This window comes from Pagrus pagrus (genome assembly GCF_965226575.1).
Source record: "Pagrus pagrus genome assembly, chromosome: 10".
NCBI classification, from domain to species: domain Eukaryota; kingdom Metazoa; phylum Chordata; class Actinopteri; order Spariformes; family Sparidae; genus Pagrus; species Pagrus pagrus.
In genome coordinates, this window is record NC_140194.1 from 12,058,779 (window position 1) to 12,079,539 (window position 20,761).

General features: G+C 39.8%; 2 protein-coding genes across 4 annotated transcripts; both read left to right on the forward strand.

The window, feature by feature from the left end:
- Nucleotides 1–666: 666 nt before the first annotated feature.
- On the forward strand, nt 667–11,057 carry pias1b (protein inhibitor of activated STAT, 1b). 2 transcript variants are annotated; one of them, XM_084365179.1, is made up of 14 exons: nt 667–699; nt 2,884–3,316; nt 3,531–3,615; nt 3,838–3,885; nt 4,555–4,645; nt 4,752–4,886; nt 4,988–5,093; nt 6,063–6,136; nt 6,386–6,546; nt 7,121–7,254; nt 7,337–7,514; nt 7,631–7,770; nt 8,866–8,903; nt 8,997–11,057. In XM_084365179.1, exons 1-14 carry the CDS (start codon nt 676–678, stop codon nt 9,339–9,341), a joined length of 1,992 nt encoding a protein of 663 aa, XP_084221305.1. In that variant the 5' UTR covers nt 667–675; the 3' UTR covers nt 9,342–11,057. The 2 variants fall into 2 exon arrangements, with proteins under 2 accessions (XP_084221305.1, XP_084221306.1); XM_084365180.1 differs by lacking the exon at nt 667–699 and adding an exon at nt 1,722–1,799.
- A 972-nt stretch (nt 11,058–12,029) lies between these two features.
- On the forward strand, nt 12,030–18,729 carry LOC311263682 (kinesin-like protein KIF23). Of its 2 annotated transcripts, XM_084363933.1 has the most exons (12): nt 12,030–12,121; nt 13,565–13,590; nt 13,790–13,951; nt 14,061–14,227; nt 14,322–14,495; nt 14,641–14,871; nt 15,114–15,437; nt 15,711–15,944; nt 16,869–16,954; nt 17,130–17,208; nt 17,408–17,478; nt 18,241–18,729. In XM_084363933.1, exons 2-12 carry the CDS (start codon nt 13,587–13,589, stop codon nt 18,254–18,256), a joined length of 1,548 nt encoding a protein of 515 aa, XP_084220059.1. In that variant the 5' UTR covers nt 12,030–12,121; nt 13,565–13,586; the 3' UTR covers nt 18,257–18,729. The 2 variants fall into 2 exon arrangements, with proteins under 2 accessions (XP_084220059.1, XP_084220060.1); XM_084363934.1 differs by lacking the exon at nt 13,565–13,590.
- Nucleotides 18,730–20,761: the final 2,032 nt, after the last annotated feature.

The following is a 20,761-nucleotide window of genomic DNA, read 5'->3' on the forward strand; positions in this document are numbered from 1 at the left end:
CCGGAGATTTGTGCGAGTGCAACTTTCAACTGTGTGCGCAAGTCACAGCCCCAAAACAAGAAGATATGCACGATAAAGCACCTTCATTTAAGTTGCAAATGAAACTAAAGATTATTTTCCATGGAGAGTATTTCTTTGATTAATTGGTTTTATTGACTGATTGATTGGATTATCGTTTGTCAGTTCCTAAAGTCCAAGGTGTCATCTTCAAATTGAAGTTTTAAGTCGGGGTTCAAAGCCTTTTTTGTAAGTGATATAAAACAGAAAATCAGCAAATCCTTACATTTCACGAACTACCAAATGTTAATCATTTGTTTTCAGTAAATGAATTAAAGAAATTAGTTAACTGATTATCATAGCTGGCTATTAATTTTCTGCAAAGCCACTAATTAATCAAACAGTTAATAGTTGCAGCTCTAGTATGAAATATAAATAAAGAGAAGAAACAACAGGCGCATGTTTAGACCAGTCTAGGTTATTTTTGCGGGCCTGTAAGAGCAGAACAAAATCCCACCAACAGTTTAGACGAGAGGCACAGTTAAGTACCCAGTCACATGAATTTCCACGTTGCAGCAGCGCCCCCTGCTGTCTGCCGAGAGGGAGCGACGGACAATTTTTTGAATCGGCTCTGTCCCTTGAGGACGGCTGTTGCGCATGCGCAGCTAATGTAACAAGATGGCGGAGAGTGCGGAACTGAAGGTAAAGCGAGCCCCTACATTAGCTTGACAAATAGACGTTTCACACAGTGAGATTTAAATTTCGAACCATATCACCATTCTTACTTGACAGCAGAGACCCTCAGGAGTGTTGATATCAAAGCATATAATACAAAAAAAGCATAGCAGCGGAGGCCAGACAAACTGTTAGCTGGCTGGCTAGCTCGCTAGCATTAGCTTTGTTATTGTTGCCGACGTTCCGTTAGGCTGCCTCTGCTGTGCGGCTTACCTGCAGTTAAGGCCAGATATCGCTTTTTGTAGTATATGAAAACCATATTCGTGTCCACGTTTCGAACCGAATGATACTGTGGCGAGAGACACCTGACATTATCAATAGTTCACCAGGAAAAGCGGAATATCTGTTTAAAAAATGGGCTCTGTCTATTCCCTGGAAGGCAAGCGCAGTTTAGCTTCCATGAGTGTTATTTCTGTTTAGATCCGAGGATGATCTGCGTTATATAGTCAATATTCACAGCCTGGTTAGCTGCAATGTAACTCACGTTGGTGATAATTGTTCAAACACACGAGTTAAAGTAAAAACTATAACGTGAAGTTTTGTTTCAGTCAGATTACTCCAGCAGAATACATTCGCTATTAGCTAGCTTATGCTAAATCTACGCTGTGTCCTTCTACTCTCTCAATGTAAACTACTTTTTGTTTGACTGGAAATACCCGATGTAATTGTGACACATTTTCGTTTTGATCTGCTCTCTTCCCAAACGAATCTCAGCACTGTTGGCTTCCCTCTTTTGCCTCATCATAAGAGTCGTATTATTACTTGACAGTGAACACATCTGAGTGTTGTGTAGTATAAAGGGCATTTAGCACATACTCCTCAAAGTTTACCTCCATGTACCAATTACAGCTGGTGGTCCGCGCCACCGCATTGATTTCTCAACCCGATTTCAAGTGTCATCACGATGTTTACATTTTTCAGAGAGATTCATCTTTAGCAGCTCCTCACTGAGTGCTAGTTGGGCTCCATCAATTAACACGCAGATGACCTTGATTGATTATCAAAGTGGATTACCAATTACGTTTTCACATGCGTTTCACAATTGCATGTTGTGTTTTTAATGCTAGGTAAGTGCTTCATTTGTATGTGATGCCACATTGCATCTTTATACTCAGTTATTCACAAGATATGACTATACAGAGGGGGAACATAAAAGCATGCGTATCTTTACAGTATAACTTAACATAATGAAATGGCCTTACAAAAGACTCTACCTTTGTGGACAGGAGTAAATGTTATTTTGCATTGCTTCTGTCTCACAATAGTGTTGATTCAATTCTATGGAAATGTATGAGGTTTGCGGTGTTACTTTATTTGACTGACTGATTTGAATTTACACAGCCCTGACATTATATTGGCTTTCATTGTTTTGTACAGATACTTATAGAGCTGCAGCCAACTATTAATTTCATTATTGATTAAACTGCCAATTATTTTCACAATTTCCCTTCATCAAATGTCAAAAAATTGGGGAAAATCACAATTTCCAGAGCCTAAAGATGCGTCTGTTCTTTTACTATCATTAATGATGAAAAACAAGCTGCAAATCCATACATTTAAGAATCTGGAACCAGCAAATGTTTGACATTTTTGTTTGAAAAATTATAGATTAATCCATCATCAAAATCATTGGTGATACTGTTTTTTTTTTTAATAGACTAATTGACTAATCATTGTGGCTCTAGATGCATAGATGTTGTTATGTTCACGTCTTCTATTATAACTTGCAGCCTGTGGTCACTCTTTGTAGATCAAAGCTTTGAAAACCTAGTCTGAGTATAAGAAATGTGCGGTCTGCTTCCAGCCAAAGGGCTGTCTCTGCCGAAGTCATCTCAGAGTGGCTGTGTTTGTTAAATATACTGTTTGTTGAAGCTCATAATGTTTGGCTTTTATTGAGACACTAGCTGGAACAAAGGCCAAAGAATTGATGTCTTTAATCTTCCAGCTTCAAGCATATCTCAGAAATGAAAATAATATGGGTGTGGACAGGTTGCATGCTCGTGAAGGAGTTAAATGATTTAAAGAAATTGTCAGACATGTTTTTTCAAGGATAAAGCCTAAAGTCAAAGTGAGAAAAGAATATTTTTCTTACATCAGAAAAAAATGTGTTTTACAGGGTGTAATAGTCTCCAACTCTCATTTTTTCACCAGCAAATGGTAATGAGCCTTCGAGTTTCGGAGCTCCAAGTGTTGTTGGGGTATGCAGGACGGAATAAGCACGGGCGCAAACACGAACTTTTGACCAAAGCTCTCCATCTACTCAAGGCTGGTTGCAGTCCTGCAGTGCAAATGAAGATCAAAGAGCTCTACAGACGGCGCTTCCCAATCAAAATGGTTTCGCCGGTGGACCTGGCCCTGCCCGGTGTTCATTCTGCCTCCAGTCTGCCCGCCGGCCTTGCCCAGCTGGGATTTGACAGCCACGGTTCCCCGTCGCCTCTGCTGCCTGTTTCTTTACTTGGCCCTAAGCATGAGCTGAGTTTGCCTCACCTGCCCTCCTCCCTGCATCCTGTACACCCTGATGTCAAGCTCCAGAGATTGCCATTCTATGACGTGCTGGATGAGCTCATTAAGCCAACCAGTCTTGGTAAGTCTACTACTTCCTGCTCAGCCATGTGTGAGTGATAACACTTCTCTCTGGTGCTCACACTGATGGAGCATTGTGTGACTACAGATATCTGAACCATGACTAGTCAAAACCATGCTCTGTTGAAGTGCAACATGAGTCGACACTAGTGCTGAATGATTTCTGTAGGTTGCCCTCTGACTGTCATGTTCTGTTCCTGGTTTCTTTTTCGTAGCCTCAGACAACAGTCAACGGTTCCAGGAAGCATGTTATGCCTTCGCATTAACACCACAGCAAGTTCAACAGATCAGCAGCTCCATGTAAGTGAGAAACTCTCCTCTGCTCACAGTTTCAAGCTGTCAAAGAGATGAGAGGGAAGAAGAAATAATACTGTGAAAGCATTTTAACTACCAGTTCACTGTTGATACAATTAAGAAAGTAGGTGTCATCTGACACAGCCAGCAATTAGAGTAAACTGAGTTTTAATTAAATTATGTGTTGAAATATTTTGATCTGACCAGATTTCACTTTTAATTCTGTAGGGACATATCTGGGACCAAATGTGACTTTGCTGTTCAAGTTCAGTTAAGGTATGTCTAACTTACTTATGTTCAAAGCATTTGAGCAAGTACTCTCTCTTTTAATCAAGAAGTGTTTGCATTGTGTGACTAGTGGGTCTGTGTTTAGTTTCTCTCAGTTCTGAAAGAACCAGAAATAGTCTTTTCATTTCAGTCTTTCTTACAGTAAATCTTAAAACATATCTGCACTTTGTAGAATCTTCTCAGTGGTCTTGTCTGTGTTTCAGATTCAAACTTAAGAAGTTTAAACCATCACCTACGTTTTAACTTTAACTCAAGTTATAAATGATCACAAATGCAGAGATAGGAATTAAGGTAAATTAACATGAAAACAGCTTGAAACACATGCTGCAAGTTTTTATTCATAATGAACCTTAGCAACTTTATGGAAATAGACAATACAAAAACATGGACACATTTTATTGGAAAAATGGACAGTATTCAGCAAAACCTTGATTCAAAGCAATGGTGGAATCTTAACCAATATGATTGTAGTTCAACTCCAGCAGGGGTTTAGGTTTTTATTGCTTATGGGCAAGGACGTTCAAGTGCATCCATTATCCCATGTAAAAAAACCTAATGAAGATCAATCGAAACAAAAAGGCAACCTTTGTTGGCATTTTTTCTTTACTTGCGCAAGAATACTTTAGGGCTTCTGTAATTTATTTTCTTCATTTTCAGATTTTGTCTATCCGAGACAAGCTGTCCCCAGGAGGATCATTTCCCCCCTAATCTGTGTGTGAAGGTCAATGGCAAACCCTGTAATCTCCCAGTGAGTCTAGACTGTTTGTTATTAGTCTGTCCTGCCAGATTTTCTGTGTTTAACATATGCAGTTACTGAGAATTAAAATCACTAATGTTTGATATTCTGTCTGCAGGGGTATCTTCCTCCAACCAAAAATGGAGTTGAACCAAAAAGGCCCAGCCGCCCGATCAACATAACCTCTCTTGTCCGTCTGTCCACCACAGTCCCCAACACAATTGTGGTGTCATGGACTTCAGAAATTGGGAGGGTAAGAAGATTCAGGCGAAGCGTTATGAATAAAGCGTCACAGACCATTCGAAAAGCAGTGGGACTTGTTTTGCTCATTATTTTAATCTTCCTTTTTGGCAGAGTTTTTCCATGGCTGTTTACTTGGTAAGACAGCAGTCGTCTGCAGTGTTGTTGCAAAGACTACGCTCCAAAGGAATTAGGAACCCTGACCACTCAAGAGCTCTGAGTAAGTTGTCACTTGATTTTGTAGTAAAAACATAGAACGTGTATTGCTATTACATCTGTAAGGGAGCATGAAATGTAAAGTATTATCGCTCCTGTGCAATTTTTGAATGCCAGAAACTAAACTTGGGACCCTAAAAAAGGAACTATGTTGTGCACACTTCTGCACAAGGACAGTTTTGTTTGACTGCATTTTGGCAGCGCTTATGTTTTCCTGTATTGGTTGTACATGTGCATATACACCGATCAGGCACAACATTATGACCACCTGCCTAATATTGTGAAGGTTCCCCTTGTGCAGCCAAAACAGCTCTGACCTGTGAAGACATGGACTTAAGACCTTTGAGGGTGTCCTGTGGTGTCTGGCACCAGGGCGTTTTATAGTGGATCGTCTGGGTCCTGTATGTAGGGGGGTGGGGCCTCCATGGATCAGACCTGCTCCAGCACGTCTTACAGATGCTCGATCAGATTGGGATCTGGGGAATTTAGAGGCCCGGTCAACACCTTGGGCCCTTTATTGTGTTCCCCGAGCTGTTCCTGAGCAGTGTTTGCGGTGTGTCAGGGCGCATTGTCCTGCTGGGGAGCCACTGCCATCGGGTTGTGTTGTTGTGATGAGGGGGTGTACTTGGTCCACGACAGTGTTTGGATGGGTGGTGCATGTCTAGCACCCAAGGTTTCCCAGCAGAACATCGCAAGGTGATGAGATAATCAATGTTATTCACGTCACCTGTCAGTGGTTTTAATGTTGTGACTGATCGGTGTATATGCATATATGTGCAGCTGTGCAGTAATCCTGGTGTGATGTTTCTCTTAACATCTCTTTACATCTTGTTGTTTTCTATTTGTATGAATTAAGGATTCATTCTGAGGGGGTTTGTGGTCTCGTTCAACAAATTGTATGAATTGCACAATTGGATTTCACAGATGTAATTCTCATATTTAATTTTTGTGTTTTGCCTTTTCTTTCTTCCAGTCAAGGAGAAATTAACAGCTGATCCAGAGAGTGAGATCGCCACCACCAGTCTACGAGTCTCTCTCCTGTGCCCTGTAAATACTCCACTATACTGCTTAATTAAAAAGAAAAAGCTTCTGTTATTGTAATTAGTCTTGTCAATCAACAAGTGCTTACTTGGCAAGTCTGATTACATAGTGAGTTTTTAAGTTGCCAGGGGCTGCATTTTATTGCGTAGAGAGATAAAAATCTACTGTGTACTTAATTGCACACAGTTTCTTTGTCTACCAATATTTCATCATCGTAAAATTAAGTAGTGCAGTGACATTTATTTTGTGTTACAGCTTGGCAAAATGAGGCTGACGATCCCATGCAGAGCAATGACATGCTCTCACCTGCAGTGCTTTGATGCAACACTTTATATCCAAATGAATGAGAAGAAGCCAACCTGGGTGTGTCCAGTCTGTGACAAGAAGGCGCCGTATGAGCACCTCATTATTGACGGGTAAGAACAACACTGCTTCATGTAGTGGGTAGTTTATCATGATTCTTCTATGATGGTGTGTTTTCAGCATGAGATGTATGAAACTAACTGGATATTTGTAAACTTTCCCTGAACTGTGTGCTGATGAGATTGCGCCAACAATGTGACACAAAAATGTTGAACCTCTGTCAAGGTGTGATGTCACACATTCCTGATAGCTTACTTAAGGATAATTATGCAATGTCCCTGGGGATTTTCAGAGGAGGAGGATAAAATAATTGATTCAGTGAAAACATTAGAGAGAGAATGATCTTCTTGCTCTCTTTGTGTGTTTTGGCATCCCGTAAACCTTCAAACTCATGCACCTATTGCGTAAATCAACCTTCCTGCATCATAATTAATCAGTTCATATGTACCTGAAGCCCCCACCAAAACAGCAGCTGTATAGTCTGAATGCCCAGATAGGACCTGTACATATACTGTAAATGCTGTATTTCCAAAATAAAAGTTTTAAGGGGTGATGAAGTACTAAAAATAATTTAATTCTAGTTGCAAAGTTGCAAAACTGTATTGAAACGTCATGCTGTTTTCACAGGTTGTTCATGGAAATCTTGAATAGCTGTTCTGACTGTGATGAAATCCAGTTCAAAGAAGATGGGAACTGGTCCCCCATGAGGTCAAAGAGAGAGGTGCAGGAGTTGTCTTCTTCTTTCAATGGTGTGGACAGCGGTATGTAACTCATTTCAAATTCTTTAAAAGTACTCTTCATTGTTATCCACGAGCAAAGTGTGAGTAAGCTGTTTCTTTGTAGATTCGTCTCGGACAGAAACGCATGAGCAGAAACGGGGATCGTCTCATGACAACGGCAAGAAAGTTGATGTGATTGACCTGACACTGGATAGCTCCTCAGAGGATGAGCTAGACGACGAGCCGCCTCCTAAAAGGGCCTGTCCCTCACTGTCACCGGTCTCTCCACCTCCAAACAAAGGGTGAGTCTCCAAACCACAACCGGGAATTAAATAAATGTATTTTGGGGATCTTTGTACTCAGCTCTGTCATGTTACTTCCTTTGTCACTAACGTGATGTGGCGTTGTTTCCCCTCAGAGTACTGAACCTACACAGCCAGGCCTCACCTGTGACCAGAGCTCCCAGCATGCCCCCTGTGGAGACAAGCTACATTCCTCCCCCTCCACCTCTTATCCAGGACTATCGCCACTATTATCACACAACTAATGACCTGCCAGGTAGACTTACCACTTGCCTTAAAGAATAGGATTACATTTTTTTAAGTTTGAAGTTCACAGTAATCGTTCTTTCTGTCCATACTGGCCGTGAATAATGTCTGTAGTCCAGCAATAGGAAGAGAAACCAGAGACAAAATCTGCAGTGCTTTTTATTCAGAACCACATTCTAAAGTTTATCAGGCTGTGTTGGCTGAACCATCTGGTATCTTTTTCAAAGTTCTGTTTTTGTTTCCTCAAAAAGTGTTTACCCGCTGAGATTTTGTGAGTGATTATTTTGGGATAGTTATGTGTAGATGTGTTGCAGGGACAAAAACACAAGCAGCAGGCACATCATCTCTTGATTTGTGTAAATCAGTGTGACGAAGCTTCATATTAGCTTAAGCTAAGTTTTAGCATGAAAATAAGACTGCAGATAATGTCCCCAATCTTCAAAGTCATTGTGCCCCCAACACCTTGTAACTCCTATTATTATTGTCTTACTTTGATGTCGGGGATATTTGTGTTTTAAATCCTGGAACTACAGTTCCTTTAATTTGGGGGCTTTTGGGGATATAAACAGGAAGTATGATGTTGCCATAAAGGTAGCTGTGGGCTGCAACTTGAGCCCCCTTATTTGCATATATTTCTTCACGTTGTGGCAAAAATGTGTGCTGAATTAGCCATTAGCTGTTCCTGTTTGGATTGTTCCTATGGATGTACTGACAATCATAACTGGATTACTTTGATACTGAGGAAAACTTAAAAATGTGATGATTGTCAGGCAGGTTGTGGAGATATTAGGAGCGTCTTTTTTTCTCTATTATTTCAAAGCAGATTTATGTAAATTGATTTGCAATTGACATCAACAATGATAATGTTGGGGGCCAAATTACAATAACTCGCCTGCTCATTGTTTTTTGAACTCAAGATTGTGCTTGTTCCTCCTCGTCTCACAGTTTGAAAATTTCCATGTCACCTCAGAATTTGTATTAACAGACATAAACATATCTCTTAGCACAGATGTTTGTTGTTTGTTAAATCAGTTGGTAGCTGATTATATAACAGTGATCCATATCCAGAATGAAGTAAATGGACAGTCTTTTTCTTTTCTTACAGATCTAAGTTTCTTCTCCTTCCTCCAAGGCGACAATCAGGTATACTTAGTGAAACACCTGGACTTTGGCAGCACAATACAGCAGTGTGTTCATGTTTTTTGTGTTAATGTTCGTTCTTCTCTGTTCTGTTAGCATTACAACATGGTGATGGCTGCAGCAGCAGCTGCTTCAGCCTCAGCCTCAGAGGACCACGACCTGCTGCTCAACCGTTTCCTGCCCTACGGCTCCTCTCAGATGTTACGGGAGCAGCCAGGCACCCCCGGGAGCAGCACGCTGGCAGCCACCAACGGAGGCAGTAACAGTGGCAGCACCAGTAGTTTGGTGTCTTCCAGCAGTCTGCGAGACCGGGACAAAGACAGAGAGCGAGACAGAGACAGGGACAGCCACACCATCTCAGGATTGTCGAGGTCCTCAGTGGAAGCTGCAGCGGCGGCAGCCATTTATGGCTCCATATCTGACGTTATCTCTCTTGACTAGATCCACAGAGAACTGAAAGACAAGGGAGACCTCGAGAACGGGCGTTCGTTGTAAATAAGGAAGAGGAAGATGAAAGAATACAGTGCTATGTACAGAGAGGAAAATCTATTTTCAATTTTACTTATCATATGTATATAAACTTAGGACGCTTCTTGTCCGGTGAGTTACTTCAGTTGATATTTTTCTGTGAATACTGAAGACTTTTTCACACCTCTTCATGTGGTCCTTTGATTATATTGTACCTTTTGTACCTGGTTTTTACAGTTTTGTTTCGATATTCCATGTCAATGGCATTATTTCAGTATAATGTTATGTGCACAGAACCCAATGAGGTGACACCTTATGGAACATGATATTTAGAATATAAAGAAAATGGGCATTGTTATAGATGTACAAAAGGCAAGTCACATCAAAACAGGAAAATGTATAACACTTTCTTTATTTTCTAAATGGCATAATTTCTGTCAAAAATGTTTTGACAGCAGAAAGATCTGGCCATTATTGCCATCACTGTAGATTTTTCTGTAAGACATTCATGCTGTGGTCATATTATTTTTAAAGAATTATTTATGATGTAAGTTATGTTGGATGTATGCTGTTTTTTTTAAAGAAGCATTCCCTATGCCTCTAGGAACTGTTGCCACTAGAATTGCAAAAGCAAACGCTAGATCCTTCTGTTGTCATAACTGCACCCTTCGCTTGTTTCAGTCAAATCAAATATGAACAATATTGTATAGTTCAGACTGTACCTAAAACACATACGAATTGGGAGTAAGTCAGTATTGTAAGACCAGGCTTGTTCAGTGTGTGAATGAATGGCAATAGTCCAGCAAGCAGGCTTCTGTTGTTACATGACACAATTGGACCTTTAAGATTTGCAATGTTGTGTATTTGTCTTTTATCTGTTTTATTTTGCATATTACACGTCAAAATATACACAGAAAACTACAGTGAAGTGGCCAGTCGACATTGACACATTTCTGCTCCGCTTTCAAGACTAGGCTAGTTTCTGGTCCACTTGAGGGGATTCTTTAATTGAAAGGCTAACAAACTGTTAAATGAAATGGATGCAGGTGGATTAATAACATTTCACAACGTCTTTTTGTTTGATTTTAGCACTTGCTTGTTTTACATAAAGGCTGTGTGGAGCAGTGAAGAGTTCACAGTTGCAGTAAACACTTCAAGAGTAGTTTTCAGCTCTGCATGTCTTTGCGAATTACCTAAAAGCTCATATGTTTGAGTACTACGTTGTCCCTTAGTGAGGCCACAGGATGCATCTTCTTTTGTTAAGTGTACTATTTGCAGCAGCCTCTAAGTTAACTGTGATAGCTTATTATTTGAGTGTATCACAGAATGCATTTTGGCCCAGAAGTTAAAACCATTGAAATTGTTATGGATGACTCCCCTCCCTTTATTTTTCTTGACTTGTGCTTACAATTAGGATTATTTATTATCATATATATTTTCAGCATTTGTTTGATTTGTGGATATGCATTGCTGTCATTGTATGTGATATTTCTTTTGTAATTATATAATTAATGCTATTTAAAGATGTCATTGTTGCTTGACATGCATTGTAGCATTTTCTGTTTCTCTGTCCGTTTTACTATCAGATGATGTCAATAACTCAATAGAGGCTTTGATCATTTTGAACCGCTACAAGGTCTACTGTGCTGTTTGATATTTGTAAGAATTAAACAGATATAAGAAAGTGTATATTTGTAGTTGCTCTAAGGACAGTCCTGATTTACCTGAATGATTTTTTCTGTTACAGTACGAAGTCAGATGTATTTAAATCAATTTTGTTTGGTAATCCTCATTTTAATCGCACATTTAAATGCTTTAATACAGCACATGTGTGTAACTGAGGCAGATATATTGCATAGTATTAGCTTTTTGCAACTATATTACCATCAGCCTATGTGGCCATTGAAGGGTAAATGTACCAAAGTCTGTTTACAGGTCTTAGGCAGCACAACTGCATAAGTGGAAAAAAGTTATATAAACTAATTTGTGGCTCCAGAAGAAGCTGCATGTAATCTGATAAATTGCATGCAGTGATGTCACTCAGTGGCTGCATTGCATTGTGGGTAATGCAGGCACAAGGTTTTGAAAAGGAAGATGAATATGTGGAATAAAAAAGGCAATATCTTTGGTTCTGCTGTACAGATTTTAATCATTTGTATTAAACAATAAGTCCAACTGTGGACCAATTAACTGCTTTTCAACACCTGGTGCCTACACTACCCACGATGCAATGCAACCACTGAGTGACATCAATGGAGGCAATAGAGTGCTGCAGGGATAACATGTTTTTGTAGGCTAACCTTGAAATTGGCAACGCTCTGGTTTCCTCAACAAAAAGACAATGGGATTTATGAATTGGTTTTTGGATAATTGCTGAAATTAATCTATGTGGTAAACACAATTATGATACACACGTTTTGTTCAGCAAGATAACACCACTTTTTCATGACTTTTGAAGCATAAGGGGGGACTGATATTGAAAACATGAAGAAAAAAGCACATGAAACTCAAAAATACCGATATTAAAGTAATTCTCCAGTGACACTTTTATTCCAGTGCCAGTACTCCAATACAAGTGTTTCAATGCCAGTGTTTCCTTTTCCAGTTTATCTTTTTTCAGTGCCAGATTTTAATATCACCTTGTTAGCCCAAGAAACTCAGGCGGTGGTTGCTAGGCAACGTTCGCGCCGCGGGTCGTTCCCGGTGTTTGCTGGGATGCCGCCGATTAAACATCCAGACTTTCAACACATGAGGTAAATAAGGATGATTTTCAAAACTAATGTTCTCGTTCAAGTTAAGTTTAAGCTGGGAAAAACCATCAACAGGAAGTTTTATAGCCGATTTAATGCTCTGGTGCTGCTGCAGCTGTTGGAAAGGTCCGAAATGTTAGCTAGCTAGCTTTAATAGTGAAACAACACTGTCACAGCAGCTAGCCTCTCAGCCTTAATAGTGTAACGTCAGTGGTAATGACAATTTACATGGTTTGAATTTTCGGCCATGTTGTCACCAGCTAACTTAATATAAAGCACTAGCTTCGTGCAGTTTTAGCTTCCTGTTGATTTAACCGCCACCTCTCTGGTCTTGCAGTTGACTAGGTGAGTCCCAGCTGCGTGGCTAACTGCTTTTGTGATATGTCAGGTTTTCCTGCAGCTCTCTCAAAGATGTGCCAAGTGCATTAGGTATTTAGAGCATTTTAGTGGTCTTTGTTGAAATGGCCTGACAACTTTTTCAAGTGAAAAAAAACTTTTTGAATTTTGAATAGCTAACAGCATTTCAGGAATTGGTTGGATTGTATATCATTTATATTTTGATTGATCACCAAGTTCAATAATTGTGACAAAAGAAAGTTAACAGCCATCAGTATCAAGTTTTTTTAAATCGGTACACAGAATCTCAGACTAAATAATTTAGTGATTATGACTTTGTCAATCGAAACTTATGTAAATAACTGAAATGCAATGTACTGCAAGATCTCAAACCCAAAAATGATCAGTCATGTAATTGAATGTGGATTGAGATCAAATGAATTGACAGTGATCTTGATTATCAGTATCTACGTAATTTAGCTGTCTTCTTAATGTGAGGATTTGCTCTGTTTTTACTCTGTTTTTACATAATTATAAAATTAATATCTTCGGGTTTTAAAGACTTAATGTTTAGATTTAGTAAAATATACAACAGATGAATTGATAATAAAGGTAGGTTCAGCCTTACCTTTGATAGGCAAAGTCAAGTCTGCTGCTAAATCTGACTTTGATGCAACTATTGTTCTCAGTGAGACATTCAAAATTAAAATTTTAGGTTCAATAGGCTAATTGTCAACTCTGTCATAAGTCTTAAGTCAGTTTATACTAACTTTAGTGTATACAAATGCCACTATAAAAACTTTTCCTATGACCAAGAGAGAGCTTTTCACATAGAGCAGTGCATTATGTCTGGATGCATTAACAGCTCTTTAATATGTGCAATGTTTTCTCAAGTAGTTGAACTCGTTTTCTTAATTCAGAGATAGTTATGTAGAAGAAAAATTAACGGTGCTGCACCAAATAACATACCTCCTGTACTGCAGAAAAATCTGAGTGCCAGTCGTTACTTATTCCACCTGTTATCTGCTGTGGTGTCTCCTGCCAAACTGTTTAAGAGGTGTTAAACCTGTTAGTTTCATTTTTAGCACCTGTTTTTTCTTTCTTATGTAGGAAAAACTAAAAGACCGTACAAATGAGTAAGTATTTTATGTTTTGTACTTACATAATTTGCAGTTTTATATGCATGAACCATCCAAATTATCATTCAACAGGTTTTAAGTAATTTTAACATGTGGGCAAATAATATATTTGTGCATGCCTCTTATGTGGAATATTTTGTACAATTGTAAACACAGAAAAGAGTTTTTAGTAGTTAATTCTGTTTGCTATCCTTAGACGAGCCCTCTGTAATAGACGGCCTGCTGCACAACCTCCCACCTCTACCCTCCAGTGAGCTAACTGACCCTCACGATGACGTCACCCTGCCCAGGTTGGTCGAAGCTCTGCAGCACAGACACAGGATCAGACAGATGATGATTGACGACTACAGCCAAGCAGGTGACTGCTCGCACTCCAGCTCAATCCTCGCCTCTCAGCTTTGACAGTTACTTGAAAAGTACGATTTCTTGTCTTATGTCACATGTTCTTGTCCTCCATTTTATTTCAGTCGACGTGATTAACTCCATGCTTCAGGAACTGGACAGCAACCTTATCTCAAAAGACAATCTGATTTATGAGCAAAATGGAAAACTGGTAGAGAAGGACAAAATCATCCAAAGCAACAAGTCGGAGATCAAACGCTTGAAGAATGGAACCAAAATGCAAGAATACAAAGTAAAGGACAAAATCATTTGCGTCCCCCCCATCATTTGCTGGTTTGTAGATGTTTATTTCAGCTTCTTAAATGTCCCACACTGTTCTATTCTAGATTGACATCCTGCAGAAAACGACTAAAATCTATGAGGATGATAAGCGTTCACTGGAACAGGAGCTGGAAACCAAAGAGCAGAGGCTACAGAGGGAAGTGTCTAACAATAGACGTATGGAGCAGCACATGCACAGTGTGGTCACAGACACCAAGCTCAAGTGTGAGAAAGAATGTGTGAGTTACACCCTTATAATAAAGATTTGGACTGAAGTCGCCTTCTTTGTACTACAGGATTATTTGTTTTTAATGCTTCAGCTTTCCCAATGATCAATTATAGTCAGTGGTGTTGCACTTAAACCTTGTGCCTCTTGCTCTGCAGGACAGGCGTGTTCATGCAATGCAGCTGGAGATGCAAAACAAGCTCTGGTTAAAAGATGAGAAACTGAAGCTGCTCAAGGCCATCGTGACAGAAGACAGGATTCCAGGTCATCCTGATCCTCCACCGCGTCAGATGCAGCCAAAGCAACGCCTCCCTGCAAAGAGATTGCCCTCGCCCACACCTGCTCCCTCACCCTCGCCTTCACCTTTGACCTCACCCTCCCCTTTCCCTGTATGTTGTGTTAACAATACACATTTAAAGCACCTGCCTAATTCCTGACAATGCGTCCGTGACTTAATATTGTTAAATTAATTTAATCATTTGATGTACCCATCACAATTTCCTTCTGCTCATAACATGTCCTGAGATGTATTGTGTCAAAATAACATTTAATTATTATTTAATTACTTTGTACTAACTGTATCTAATCACGCATGTATGTAATAGTGAGGTCTCTCCAATTTGCTCCCCAGTGCCCTGTTGATTCTCCCCATGTCACACCAGTACCAGTCAGTCCCACCAGAGCTGAGGAGGTTGAAATGAACCCAAGGCCCGCCTGCCCCACCCCCTGCACCAGTAGCCCTTTGTCTGTGACGGACTGCATCTCTGCATGGGAGCAGCGGTCAGCCCAGGACAGCAGGCAGGGTCACCACTCCCCTTGTACGCCAACGAGAACCCAGTCCCCAGCAGGCGCCTCAGCCAGCCAAGCCAGGAGGAGAGCCATGTGTTTGACTAGAGAGGAAGAGAAGTCCAACTCCCCTCCATTATATTTAAACCTAATTGAGAAAAGCTACAGGGTCAGTGAGTTAGCTCCAGGCAGCAGCACGATGTTTATATGAGAACTGGTACCTCTGATTATGTATTAATGATTATTGTTATTATTTGGTTAGGCTCCACTAATCAGGTTAATATTGGACATTTTTTCCCCAAATTGGGGTTCCTACAATTTAAGAGATCTGCAGCCAATTTCATGACAGATATCCTTGTCAGAATTTGATGTAATCCTTTGCCCCAGTTTTATGTGCGTATGGTTTTTTTCCTTCTTTTGTAATTGCCTCCCTGCTCTGTAGACGATTACCCCAGTGCGGCCACTGCACCTCCACACCCGCTCTACTGCTGGGGAGAAGTGGGTGGACCATACGCCCTTGACCAGTATAGACTTGGGTACTGTTTTGCAGCCCATCATCCCACGTGCCATCAAGGTGTCTGAACCCAGTGAGAAGGCCTTGTCAAAGTGTGACAGATATGTGTTAACACACCAGGAAGTTGCCTCTGATGGCGAGATACAGACCAAACTTATCAAGGTAACCAATCTGCAACAGGATATTTGATATCTATCTAAAAGCAAATGCTTGTCTGATTATCAGAATGATTTGAAAGGTCACCACCAGTTTGTTCATGTGGACCAGTGACGCATTGGCACACTTACATTTATCATTAATTTGGGATATATTTCAGAACATATCTCTTCAGAGAATGTGGGCTCTGTAGGCTATTTTAATTTCACGTGTAACGAGCACACATATACAAAAAGTGCACCTTCTGGAGAATGGTACCCCATATGAGAAGGAGTAGAGCTTCTTCTAAGCTGCTTTGGCACTTTTCAGGCTTGATATCAAGTCATAGAAGACTGATACTGATCCTTCGGTCAATGGATTAAAGGGAAGCACGAGATCAATAGAGATGTGTCTTGAGAAAACAGGATATTTGAGACTGTAAATATCTACCTCCCAGGCAGGTGATCAAATTAGGTAATGTTGTCATCTCTGAAAAGGTATTTCAAGCATTTAATGACTTTTCTGTGTCTGTCCTGGTATGTTACATCTTGCAGGAATGTTTTTTTTTTTGTTTTTTTTTAAAGGTGATTAGAGACATTGGGATTTGTAAAAGAAGAAAGTTGGAGCTTTAATAATGAAAAATCGACAGGCAACAAAAGTCTCAGGTAGCAGGCTTCAGCTAACCCGAGAACTAAGGAAATTCAAAATACAAAAACTGAACTAAGTATATGCAGGAGACCGGCAAAAGGGCTGCAGGACTGCAGGACTGGAGGCTGGTGATGGGACTTTTCAACAAAAGACAGTCCAACTGCGTTTTATTTGTAAAAAAGAAACAAAAAAAACTTCAACTGTATTTTAACTGAGTAACACCTAATGATTACAGAAATTTGCCTTTGGATGAGCTGCTAGTTAAAGACGGCTATTCACTCATACTTGCTCTTAATCTTTCAGGGTGACGTGATTAAGACCAGAGGAGGAGGACAGGCTGTCCAGTTCACCGACATTGAGACACTAAAACAGGAGTTCACAGTCCCAAGGTAGCAGCTACAGCCAGCTATTACATATATATATATATATATATATATATATGTGTGTGTATATATATATATGTAGATAGATAGATAGATAGATAGATAGATAGATAGATGGATAGATGGTTGTTCATAATGATGTTATAATATGTTTTTTGTCACTTTACTTTTGTGTCTGAAGCCGCAAAAGAAAATCTTCAGAAGGCAAACCTGCTAATGGAGATCGAGCAGAAGAAGACTGCACTGATGTGGAGTCGAGGGTAGGATGACATTATCTGATAAGTCTCCAATAAACTGCATGTGCATATGTCTCTCTGTTAGACTCTGACTTTACACCTAAATGGAAGTTAGGTGGTTCTTGTAGTTAGAACATTTTTAAATGGCATCATCATTCAGATTAATGTAAAATGACCAACAGTTCAGTATAGATTTGGGTCCCAATTTGTCTTATGTTCGCAGTGCTCTGTGGCTGTAGAGATGAGGGCTGGATCAGCCATGGGTCCTGGCTATGAGCATCAAAGGATCACTAAGTAAGCCATCATCTTTTATATACCAACAGTATAAACTGCACATTTAGACGCCCAACACTTCCTCCCCTGCCTCACCTCAGCACACATTAAGGGAAAATAAAAATAAATTCAATGTACTACAAAGAGCATTTAACTGGGTATGAAATGACTCACTTTAAAACTGATGCCTCTATAGTATATGACCTATATAAGCAAACAAGACCATCAGAGAGAAGATTAGCTATTTCTGTGTAGTTATTCTTAACGCCGGGTCAGATTCCCCGAAAAATAACAACATTACGGGGGAAGGTTGATAATTTTGACTTCCTCAGCAAAATTATTGTTAGCAAGCACCTGAATCTGTTCGCTATAGGCTTGCATGTAACCTAGTATAAAGTGGAGTATAAACATAACTTAAACAAAGTTTTTTGGTTTCACAATCATCATACTACAGTTATTGATCTTACATAGCCACAAATAGATACATGACCTCATTGCTATGCATCCTGAAAACAGCTGTCTTTAAAAAAGACTAATCGTATTTTGGTACTGTATGTTGCATTTTTCAGCAGGGCTCGTACCAGAGAGAAAAATGTAATGATACAATTCAAAAGGAGTCATTCAACTGACTTGTCAGTATCTATCTGTGTCTGTGAGAGATAAAAACGTCTCCATCTACAATAAATGTCTTTAAACCTCAGTTTTTTTAGCTTCACATTGTGCAGAGCCTCCTTGATCTAGCACACAGTAATTTTTTTTTTTATCTCTCTTCCCTTTTTACAGACGCAGGAAACGCTAAAAGCAGCCGCCAGCTCCACCAGTGATCACTTCCCTCTTTCCTCACTTTGCTGTTGTGCAATAGTTTGAACTTTTTTTTTGTTAGCTCTAGTGCTAATATTTCAACATGTTTATATGTGCAAGAGTGTTTATACATAGGTCAGCAAAGCTACTTTGTAAACAATGTTCTGTTGTATTTGAACCAATATAAAACAAGTGTTGTTTGATTCAGTCAAAGATGTTGACAAATATTTAGTTCCTGTGGCTCTGCTGCTGAAAAGAGTCTGAGTGCACATTTGTTACTTGGCGCACGAGCAGACATTGTGAATTGCTGCCACAATGTTATTGTTTTTGTTCAATGATTACTGTTTCTGTCTGTTTATTAATGAATGATATTGCACTTCCAATAGCATTTGAACTTCTTCCACTAATAATCTCTGTTGTGCTTTCCTGCCTTCACTATTCACTCAGGAGTAAAATTCCTTTGCAGCATCAGTTTGTTGTGTTTATATACACTGAGGAATACAATGCAAACATGTTAGTACGCTACATAACGCTACAAGCAACTGGCACCAGGATGTATTGTGAACAGTAGATGGCAGCACAGGACCGCAGTTCATTATAAATCTTAAACACGGATTGAGTTGCACTGCAGGAGTACTTGAGGTATTAATACAGCTATGAAGTCATCCCTCAGGCTGCGCTGTTCTGTAAGCATGTCAATGACAAGAAATACTGACTTTATGAATGTCAATGAAGACAAGCACAGATTTTAAGTGTCATCTGATAAATTTGGACAGCTTTGCTGCCGCAAGGACCAATTAAGCTTGAAAACTGCAGCAAATCTTTATCAAATGTCAGTGTCCAGTTTCGACCTCTCTTGTCAGCTGAGCATCACCAGTCTAATGACCAGCTGAAGCCATTGGTACAGTCATCCAGGCTTCGAGTGGACAGTTGAAATCTCATCTACCAGCGGTCTGGCTGGGTTTCAATTGGCAAGCACTGGAGAGTGACTAACATGGAGTCTCTTGGAGAGGGTCAAGAGCCAAGAGCAACCAGTGGCCATTAAATTCACTCCTATGAGATATCGAGTGCTTTGCTTTTTGACCAGGCTCTGTTTGATCTGCTGCACCACACTATTATCCCCAGCTCCTCACTGCAAGCCCTCCACATCCAAGTGGCGTGAGCATTATAAAGAAGTTATTATGAAACTCCTGTTGCACTCCTGATCAACGTTACAAGGTTCAAAGAGACACTTGAGGAAAATAAATGAAAACTGCACTCAAAGGTCCGCAATAAGCATAAAACCAGGTCAGGGAATTCTGATGTTCTACATCCATCGGACATCTCAGATTTTAAAAGAGCCAGCTAATCAGCTCATTGGGTTTTGCTCAACATCAGCAAAACCAATGAGCTGATTGTTGATTTTAGGAGGGAAAAAAGGAGGCAAAGACACACACCTCTACATCAGTGGAACTGACATGGAGAAGGTGAACAGCTACTGGTTCCTTGGCATTACCATCACTGAGACCTATCTTGGTCATCACACATCCCAACCTTGGTTAAAAAAATATAGAAAAGGCTCTACTTCCTTGGCTAAATTCCAGAGCAAAATGCTTTTGCAGAGGATTAATATGAAGTATCCTGACTGGAAACATCACAAACGGGAATATTTTGTGCACGATCCAGGACAGGAAGGCTCTTAAATTGATTAAAACCACCCAGAACATCAGGGTGACCCATCTATCAGTGACATTGGGGAAGACTTCAGAGCAACTTCATTCCCCAGGCCGTGAGACTCCTCAATTCATCATCAACACTTTACTATTTCCAAAACAGATGGAGCAGGACTCACAGGACTCAAACATTTATTTTTTTTAAACCTTTGCGATTTAAAAAATGACAAAAAAAATGTACCTTGTAGCCTAATTGTAATGTTTTATTGACATTTTGCTTGAATGGCTCTGGTAAAGAAGACTTAAGCTGCCTTTTGGCACAGGCAGGATGAAATAATTCTCACCAATCCATGATGCTGACGAAGACCATTCATAATTTAGTGGTTAAAATAGCACTGTCCTCAATCATACCTGGCAATTAACCGTATGCAATTGAAAGTACATCTTACTTTAATAACGTGTTATTTTACCCACTGACAGCTCATCAGCTAGCCTTTTTTATCATCTGGGTGACAAAGTACAAGTATGTGAAATAATAATGCAAAATAAATTACTAAATTTCCGATTTTACAGATACACAAGTGGAAAGGTATAAAGTTATTGTGGAATTACGTTTTCACTTTTGAACTTACACAATCATTTTAATAAAGTGCCCTATCGGCTTCCATATTTTTGTTTTTGGGAATTAAATATTTCTAGCATTGAGTGGACGTTTTGAAACAACATTTAGATCATTATGTAGGAAAATTCATTACATTTTACCCATTTTCTGCTTGCTGGTAACCTTCTAGACGTATGTTGCTTGGGAAATCAGGACCTTCGTATTTCTAAACTAAGTTTGTGCACCACCG

Bases quoted from the DNA above. Each gene is read 5' to 3' on its own strand.
- LOC311263682 (XM_084363933.1), top strand. The intron at 14,496-14,640 runs GTGAGTTACACC...CTTGCTCTGCAG, and splicing joins TCAAGTGTGAGAAAGAATGT to GACAGGCGTGTTCATGCAAT. The intron at 15,438-15,710 runs GTCAGTGAGTTA...CCTGCTCTGTAG, and splicing joins TAATTGAGAAAAGCTACAGG to ACGATTACCCCAGTGCGGCC.
- pias1b (XM_084365179.1), top strand. From the start codon at position 676: ATGGCGGAGAGTGCGGAACTGAAG. The intron at 700-2,883 runs GTAAAGCGAGCC...TTTTTTCACCAG, and splicing joins CGGAGAGTGCGGAACTGAAG to CAAATGGTAATGAGCCTTCG. The intron at 3,317-3,530 runs GTAAGTCTACTA...TCTTTTTCGTAG, and splicing joins CATTAAGCCAACCAGTCTTG to CCTCAGACAACAGTCAACGG.